Source organism: Limulus polyphemus, unplaced genomic scaffold (assembly GCF_000517525.1).
Source record: "Limulus polyphemus unplaced genomic scaffold, Limulus_polyphemus-2.1.2 Scaffold382, whole genome shotgun sequence".
In the NCBI taxonomy this organism is placed as follows: domain Eukaryota; kingdom Metazoa; phylum Arthropoda; class Merostomata; order Xiphosura; family Limulidae; genus Limulus; species Limulus polyphemus.
The window spans coordinates 256248-266007 of NW_013665992.1; the positions used below are offsets into that span (position 1 = coordinate 256248).

The window sequence follows — 9760 nt, forward strand, 5'->3', positions numbered from 1 at the left end:
TAAGTAGTTAAAATAGTATTTTAATTATTTATTTTAAATAATTTCTGTAGAATTTAAAAATATACTTTCAAAACGATCTTTAGTATTTTAAGGAATATATCAAATTAGATTTTATGAGTTTGGATGTTATGATGATGAAATAACCAAATCCCGATACAAAATATGATATATTAAATTTTCTCATATATATACTAGCTTTCCACTAGACGGCAGTAGTAGGCCTTATAGGGCGTGTTCTAATGTAGAAGTAAAAAATGCCTTGACGCATTTTAGTTCCAGAAGTTTTTTGGTGCACGTGTACTAGACATAAGTACCGTGGGACAGACACTCACATCGCAGCTGGAGCAATAATAATAAGGATCATTTAGGATTTGTATTATTTCAGTTCCTGGGTTCTTATGTTGCAAGTTAAAAGAGTTGATTCCCTTCCATGTTTTGTACGGTGATGAAGCGGTTTACAAATTACCACGGGTCCGGAACATGTTGCTATAGGAATATTTCTGTCTCACTTGTATTCTTATTGCACAGACCAGATCTTGAGGTAAGGCATATGATGCATAGGTTTTAATATTTTTTAATTTTATGTAACATATAAATCATTGCGTAAAATTTGTTTGTGTATTTGTTTTTTATAAGATATAAACGTCACGTTCCCCAGAATTTGGGCATTGTCTCTGCTTTCATTTTCTTATTATTTTTATCAAATAAATGACAGAAACTGATAAAAAATATTTTTCGGTAAGAACATCAGAATTGTAAGAAACGGATGTACACTGACAGTATGTCTAGAAATACTTATCCTTATCGTATTAATACAAAAAATGTGGATCATATTATGTAACTTCGCTAACGTATTGAGGTCATTGACTGAGACTTTTAAAGTATTGATCGGCAACGGCGGGCTATCTTTTGTTTTATGACTGGCGCTTGAATTGAGTATGCTGAAACAATCAATGTCTGGTAACTAAGTGTTCTAATGAAAATACCTTGTGATCCTATTATCTGTATATAAATTCTGGATGAAAAAGCAGAGAAACATGCTTCCAAAAGAAAAGGAGAAACAAAAGTAATGTATTACTATTAGTTTACTAATAACTTATCTTCAAGTCGTAAACGGATTATGGTGAAACTACAAATTTATTTGTTTGTTTGTAATTAAGCACAAAGCTACATAATGGGCTATCAGTGCTCTGCCCACCACGGGTATCGAAACCCGGATGCTAGCATTGTAAATCCGAAGACACCGCTGTGCCACTGGGGGGCAACTACAAATTTAGTAGTTTCAATTTAAGATTCCATGCTAATTTGGTTTTAAATACGATTGCCAAAAACTGTACTTTATTAATAGCAAGTTATTTGAATAAAGCCTGTAGAGGCCTTCGTATTAAGAAACTTAGATTTATACACGGAGTAGTATTATTATCGTATTCTGTACGGACAAGTGACCAGTTTACGTAACAATCTATCTAAATAGAAGATATTTAGGACTTAATCACAATCGTGCATTTTGAGTGAGCTTTATAATAAAAGTGATGAAAGAACAGAAAAAAATACTCATCAGTACATGTTAATAATACTTCTGTAATATACCAAGTCCTGTATTAGTATATATTCCGGGATTTTCCTTTTTTCTCAAATGAGATGATGCATTTGTACTTTTACGAGCTTAGTTAAGGAGTTAAACCACTGGTTGTTAGTACTAGTTTAATTTCACAAACTACTCACCACCATGCCAGTACTAAATAGTTTTACTTACATATCTTAATTTAAGGTAACTTGGTGACCTATATATAACTTTGAATATTAGATTTTTAGGACTTGAACTGAGCCAAGCTTATGTGGGTTATGTGGTGTACTTGATGAATAGAACAGGAAATATAATACTTGCTCGTTGTGATTTATTTTCTCCCTAAAGAAAACTTGTTTGGGATAGAAATTAGAATTCAGGTTGGTTAATGTATTACTGCGCATGTCTTTTTATAAGAAAACTTCAAAACTTGTTAATTTTATGTTGTTTTTTTGTACGATGTATTAAACTAAAATGTGAATTTATTTCTTCTTGTAGTATATTTATATTGTTCTGTGAACTTATGGACTCTATACGAGATAATAACAATTCTTTTTATTGAAGATTAAGTTACTTCTTTGGACCAGTTTTATCAGTGTATCATAACTGCCTATTGCACAATGTCATAGTCAGATTAGATTTTGTAGTATATTTGTGGGGACAGAAAGAGGATCATAAAACAACGTTTAAAAATAAAAACAGAAGATATAAACAGTTTCTAAATTCACTCAGTCTATATTACTTAGTGTATTAGAATGATCATTCTCCTACAAGAGATTATGTATGTATAGAAATTGTCACATCACTGTTCTTACAACAACAATGATACAGCACAATGTATAAAACAGGTTGTTTAGTTGTTCCTCATTATACTAAGAGTTAAATACAGTGTGATATATCAACCTACTTAGTATCAACTACATTGTCAATTGGTATTTTTGTGTTAAGCTGATTCAAATACATACTTATCAGTCTATTGTGTCATCTTGTATTGGATTAAATAGCCAGCTAATAAATTATTTCTTAACATCCTGGTAGACTGGAAGCATTTTCAAGTCAAAATTTGGGCTATAACTTTAGGAAGTGCAGTTTAAAGTGTTACAGGCCAGTTTTATGTGAACTTAAGTTATGCATGACACACCTTAATTTACCAAAATATACATTATCTCCATTAAATGAGTTGTGTCTGTATAAAGAACACCAATGAAAAAGTAATGTATTATACAATTAGGCATATAAAATAGTTTGACAGAATATGGCTGTTTTCAGTATTTTTTACGACCACTCTTAAAAAAAATAACCTATTCCTATTATATCTTTATTTTGCTGTACATAATCTGCATATAAACATGTATGTGAAGTCATAATGATCCAAGCAGAGTTTTGGCATTTTATGTCACTTCTTGTGATAAGTACATTAACTGTTTGGATGACTTTTGTCCTGTATGCTGAACTTACTTGATACTATGTTTGCAATCTTTTTGTTTCATCATTGAAATGTCTTATGCTAACTTTTTGGTGTTAACCTGCTTTGATTTTTTGTTACAACATATGAAAAATAACTTATATTTCATAGTGAAGTGGTAATTTAACACACAAGTTGTTGAAGGTTTTTACATATGATAATATTTTAGAATAAATATATTTTTGGTTTCTTAAATTAAAGATTGTTATATAACAGACTTCAAACATACTTTAATGGCACACAAATGTGGTTAGAAAAAACACAGGTTTTTATTTTGTTATAATTAATTTATGCCATGGTTTACGTTATTTTACTTGGAAATACGTGTCTTATAACAAGCTTCTAAAGTTATGAAATATTCATTAGTTAGTTCAATCCAACAACTGGTTTCATTATGACTTAAAAGTTGCATAATGTGTAATTTGAAAAAATGAAATTTTTTGATTTTCTAAGGTCAAACTTGTATATATGTAGAAAGATTTTCATCTTCACACTTCCACAAATACTACTACTGTAGTCTATATCTCCTTCACTGTTAAAACAATCTTGAGTCCAGTGTGTACACATACTGTGCACCTATGTCTGTATGTATATACATATATAACTTATAAATAACCAGTAACACGTATTGGGGGTGGGGGTATAGACAAGGACCTTCACATGTATTTAATTTATGGTATAAATATCAAATTGTTTCTTTTCCAGGTTTATTTGTGTTGTTATCTGTTATGTCATCTATAACTACATAAAGTTAATTTAACCATACTATGGCTTTAAGTAACTACCATAAATTTCTAATTTGTATTTTTTTTTATTTCTAGCATTGGGGAGTTACAAAATGATAGCAATCAGTTTGTTATGGTTCCGTAGAGACCATTAAACCACTCTTAAGACCACTGATGTCCTACATGACAAGCTTCAAAAATCAATTTTGCAGCCATGGCTGAAGGATATCTTGGTGGAGAAGGTTACCTTGTCAAGAGAGTTCGGCAGACACTTGATGTAGGTGTGCATGGAACATGTTCTCCAGGTAAGTCCTGTCAGCATTCCTCTCACCAACGGAACCACAGTTTGGACTTCAGGCCATTTCAAAATACTATCCAGACACATCATCGAAACCGTAGTCTAGACTCTGTGCTTCAGGGAATTCCAGAAAGTGGGTCTGAATTATCCACGTTAGTCAAACCTAAGTTACTTCTAAATTATAGCCCCTCTTCTCCATATTGTTCCTGCTCTCAAAACTCTGCTCCTCTCTGTGAGGGAACTAAAGACACTGACAGGACCAGCCTAGCTTCTGATGACAGTGGCATATTTAACTCTGATGATGGTGACAGAGCAACCAGAGCAGCAACTTTTGACATTTCATCTCTGGGTTCTGAGCATAGAACCAACAGTTCCTCTGAGCTGCATTTAGGTTGTGAATCTTTTCAGTTAGATTGTGAGGTGAGTGCTGTTCCATTGGAAACGGAATCTGAAAACACAAGAACAAAAGATGATGTAGAAAGTGAGATAAAGATGGATGAGAATCATCAGGCTGCTGTACCACAGACTTTATTGTGGTCAAACAGTACTGAGATTCCCATTGTACTTTCAAAAAATCCACCACCACGAGAATCCTGGTTATTGAGACTCTTTGAATCAAAACTTTTTGACATGTCAATAGCTATTACATATCTCTTTAATTCAAAGGAAACTGGAGTGTTAACATACATTGGTAAGTTGATTTTTTTTTATCACCTGTTGATTTCAGTTAGCACTGAACTAATATAATGTTTTAATAAACAAGCATGGAATATATGAACCTGTAGAACACTGCATTTAATCCATTGTTATTTGAGGTGTCACCAACCTTTTAAAACTCAGTAGCCAGAAGAACCACACCTTTCAAAAATGGCAGCAAGCATTATTAAAAGCATTCAAAGAACCACATGTGGTCCACAAGAAGCTGATTGGTCATTTCCATGTGGGTTAAAATCTTTTAACACTTGGTACCTTTAAAAGAAAATAACAAACTGGAGTGAGAGATTGAAGTAAAAAAATGATACTGTCACAAAATGAAAACACAACTATGGTTTGAGGAAAAAAAGTATAGTAAAGCACATTTGTTGACAAGGTAAAATAGGAAGAATGCTTAAAATTCTAATTGGCTCTGTTTGGCCAATTACATTATTATTTTTTTGTTAATCTTGTTGGCCCACAGGTTTCCTGACTAAGTGATGCATATTTTGGACCTCTTTTGATAGATAAAATTTTGTTAAGCCATATATATACACACACACACACTGTCAAGTTGTTGAACCATGAAATTGTGTTGGTCATTTATAAACTTAATATGTACATAAAGATTTAGAAAGATACTGAGTTTATATCACTCAAATAAATATTTAATAATGCAAACTGCATTTATGAAGTGGGCCAGAAAGTTGGAATTTGTAATGATTTATTTACATTATTTATTTGTGAAATAGTAAATGACAATAACATTGAACTTAAAAAGCTTAGGATGTGAATAAAATATTTAACTAGTTGCAGAAACTATCTCTTCAAAGGTTATTTTATTAACATTGAAATTCAACTTGCATAATGTAAACTTTAGAAGGATAAGTTGTGAAAAATTAAATATTTGTGAAAGGTATGAAAGTTACAATGAAGCTTAACTGAAATCATATCAAAGAACAATATATATTGTTACTTAAGTGATTCTGTTTACTAGTAATTTAGAGATTAGCTCATAGGAACCAGTATGGTAATTAAAGCCATTTCAGTTTATTCAGCTCACTCACCAAAACAACTGTTTACATATATATATTTTTTTTCACACAGACTATGTAGTCTCATGTCTGTGGTTTTGACCAGGTAGATAACTGCTTTATTTCAATCTAGGACAATAATACAAAATGATGGCTGCCTTTGGTTATATTGAATATCAACTCTATGATTTGCTTTTATAGATCCAGATACAAGAGTCATACAAGTATGGATATAGTTTATTCAAAGACTACATTAGTAGTAATTGGGAAAAGAATAGTTAATTAGATTGTAGGGTGGTTTGATGGGATGAGGTAAAATGTTGTTATTAATAGAGTCCAGTAAAACTGGACCCTTGTTACTAGTGGAGTACTTTCAGAGTTGGTTGCTTGGGCCCTTGCTCTTTCTTATTTTCATTAAGGCTATAGATAGGGGTATGATTAGAAAATTTTGTTAATGATATTAAGCTCTTTGGTATCTCTAATGTTTAGATATTGCAGAATGACTAAAATCAATTAGTAAGTTAATCAAAAAATTGACAAATGGTCTTTTATTACAGTTAGTGCAGTGTAATGCATTTGGGTTATCAGAACTTGTATCTTACTTTTAATGTAGATGGGAACCAATGCAATAGCATGGCTGAAGAAGGGATCTTGAATAGTGGTGATTAAGTCACTCAAGCCATCAAGCAGTGTTCTCTTACTAGCGGTAAAGCCATTAAAATTAAGTTTAAATATATGAACATACTGATTCAAGAAGTAATTGTCTTTATACAAATCATTAGTTAGGTATCAATCAGAATACTGTGTATAGTTGTACTCTTCTTTTCTGAGAACAGATTTTATTTATTAGAAATGGTTTAGAAAAGGGTACTAAGATGATTTCAGAAATATACTAATATCTTTTAAGTTATTTTCTTAGAGAAAGAAAGGATAAGAGGTAATCCTATTGAAGCTTACAATATTACAATAGGGTATAGGCATAATGTTTTTTTTTAGTACTATATTCTGAACATAATAGAGCAGGGGGACATATATGTAAGATTTAGAAAAGATAGGCTAGGCACTTTATTTGAGAAAGTTGTATTTTTCTAACAGGGTGATTGACTTGTGGAATAAGTTGTGATTGGTAGTACTAAAGGCCAGCACTTGACATGACTGTCAAGGAGGAATAATTGATTTCACGAAAAGACGGGTGAATTTAAATTTTTAGTTTTCCCAAGGGTGTGCATCCTTTAAGGATCACACAGTTTGTGGAACTCCACCTAAAAATGTAGTAGTCATTGATTTCCAGTCATAAAGTGATATTCTTGTAAATAAAATATGATGTAAAATTCAGCTACTTCTACTCTATGTTACAAAAGTAGAACCAGAAAGCCTGTTAGAAATACATAATGGGATTTTAATTTATAAAATTGTATACCTACACACCAATAACATAGAACATTAAATTCAGGGTAAAAAAAGATATTATCTGATCTACCTGGGGTTTTTCCAATTGTATATGTTGTTAAAATTTAGTTTTAAAACTACACCTAAAAAGCACTGTCAACTAGTTTTTTTGGGGGGTGGGAGGGGGTCAGATGTCTTACTGAAATACAAAACTGAATTTCTCTATTAGTTTGCTAAATACTGTTTTCAAGTAATTGTTGCAGACTCACTTGTATAAAAGTGTGCACAATAGTATAACTGTTTGCTTAAGTTCCATATGATTTGGGCTTTAGTTAAAAACAGGTTACAGCCCTGCTATCAATCTTGCTTTAACTACATATTCTAGTTTATAATTTCATATACCATAGCCACCCAGTGGCACAGCGGTATGTCTGTGGACTTACAACGCTAAAATCCGAGTTTCGATACCCGTGGTGGGCAGATCACAGATAGCCCATTGTGTAGCTTTGTGCTTAATTACAAACATATACTATAGTAACTAATGACGATGTGACCTCCCCTTGTGTCCAAACTTGCAACACATAATTAACAAAATATGCGTATGTATGTGACGTCTTAAGTAATGCATGTTTAATATTATTTTTCAGTAATACCTAACATTCTCAAATGACGTTGTCGTTTATTCTTCCCTTTTTAGCTATAAACTGATTACCAGTACAGGGGTAGGATTACCCAACGCTTCATCTTCCACATAATTATTAAATGCAAAAAATTCAGTAATTATTTTCAAAAGTTAGCTAGGCCGTGTTTTTGTTCAACTTGGGGCATGATGGTAGGCAAAACAATCAGCCATCTTTAATCCGAATGACGAAAAAATTAAAAACGGTACATTGTTACACTTTGGTGGAACTGTGGTAAAAATTGCAGCCCGATAGCTCACGTGACTTTTTGCATAGGCGTAGCGCAAAACTTTTGGTCAAAATTGAGCTATGTATGTTGAATAACTTTTCACTCGTGGGTTATATTTAGACTAAATTTGACAAGTAATTGTAGATTGTAAAGATCTATAGGTGTACTAAATTTGAAAACAATCCATGAAAATTAAGTGTTTTTCTATCAAATAAAGTTTCCGTATTTTCTGTGCGTAGAAAAAAAAAATAAAGCAAGAAATTCAACCAAAATTGGAGATTTTATATCTCGTGTATTTCTTAATGGATTACCTTGAAATTTGGTATGTGAAGTAAGGGTCCAATAGAGCACATCAACTTAAAATTGTTTGTATTACTGCACTCCGAGCTACAAAAAGTGGAAAATGTCTAAACTGTCAGTCCTGTTAATAACACAGTGTGTCTTTGCAGGTTGTTTTGGCTGCACCACACACTACCACGAGTCTTGATATACGACTCCAAATTACCCTGATTTGAACATGTCAAGTGTCTCAAAACGAAACCTCGGAGAAGAGCTAGTCAGGTTAAAGGTCTAGCTGGAAATAATGGAGTTACATCTACAGACAACATTCTTAGAATTTACCAAGTAATGTACATCCTGTAATTGTATATATATGCCGAGCTTGACTAAATGTTTCAAAAACACACTCCTTGAAATTACAAAACTACATTCTAACAAAAGCATACAGAGCACCACACACAACAATCACTACTTTCCCACATAAATAATCTAACATCCTATTATTGTCAGAAAGTCTCCTAACTAGCTCGATTGAAAAACAAGCTTCTAAGCTACCTAGATAACTACATCATACATGACGAGTATAGTCTTAAGTTCTTTTCTTTTCTGAATCTAATGAATAAATTTCAACAAAAGGCCACTTGTTGCTAGACTAGCTGACTTGTAGATACATAGTTAGTTTCATTGTTTTTTAAAAAAAGGTATCCATGTGTGCAAACTAATATTTGTGCACATCAAAGTGTACGAGTGAGACTGTTTTTTCTGTGTAGAGAAAGTACTATTATGAACAACATAACAGCTTAGTGTTAATCGATGAGACAACTGTATTCAATATATGCACATGGCTGTGTAAGGTGTGGAAATGTAGTCTTATGCAGACTTTAGCGGAATACATATTTACCACAGCGATACCAAAACGAACTTTTAAGATTACAGCTATCTAAACGTCAGCTTGTGTGAGAGGAAATAGAGGTGGAGGAAGAGGTACGAAGTGAACCTGACCCTCCCTCAGGTAAACATACCTATAAACAACGAGACAATGTAAGCGGGGAAAATTTGAATAAATTCGAAACAACTTAGGCGCTTTTGTATTTTATTTTTTAGCTATATCAGCTTTTAATAAATTTTGTTCTCCAAGGTTTTAAAATGCAATGCACTAAACATAAGGTTATAATAGTGTTACGTCTCCGTTTGTTAATTAACTTTCCGTAACTTCGTCCCGACGAAACTTTAGCGACACAAGTCCTTACTTAATAAAACTGGTTTATTCTTTCCGAATATAACGTTACGATACACTTAATTTCAACAATCGCGCTAAAACAAACGCTATAACAACGAACGTGCTCAATAATACTCTCTGACTGCAGATCAATTACTCACTGTCTACACACACATTAATTC

The 9760-nt window shown here is 32.5% G+C and overlaps 1 protein-coding gene across 2 annotated transcripts in view; it reads left to right on the plus strand.

The window, feature by feature from the left end:
• The first annotated feature begins 288 nt into the window (after positions 1–288).
• The window catches only part of LOC106457848 (phosphatidylinositol 4-kinase beta-like), a 46313-nt gene continuing 36841 nt past the window's right edge, over positions 289–9760 (plus strand). For both annotated transcript variants that reach the window (XM_022383902.1, XM_022383903.1), the window contains exons 1-2: positions 289–541; positions 3854–4746. In XM_022383902.1, coding sequence (XP_022239610.1) covers positions 3972–4746 — 775 coding nt within the window. In that variant the 5' untranslated portion in view covers positions 289–541; positions 3854–3971. The remainder of the gene's footprint in view (positions 542–3853; positions 4747–9760) is intronic.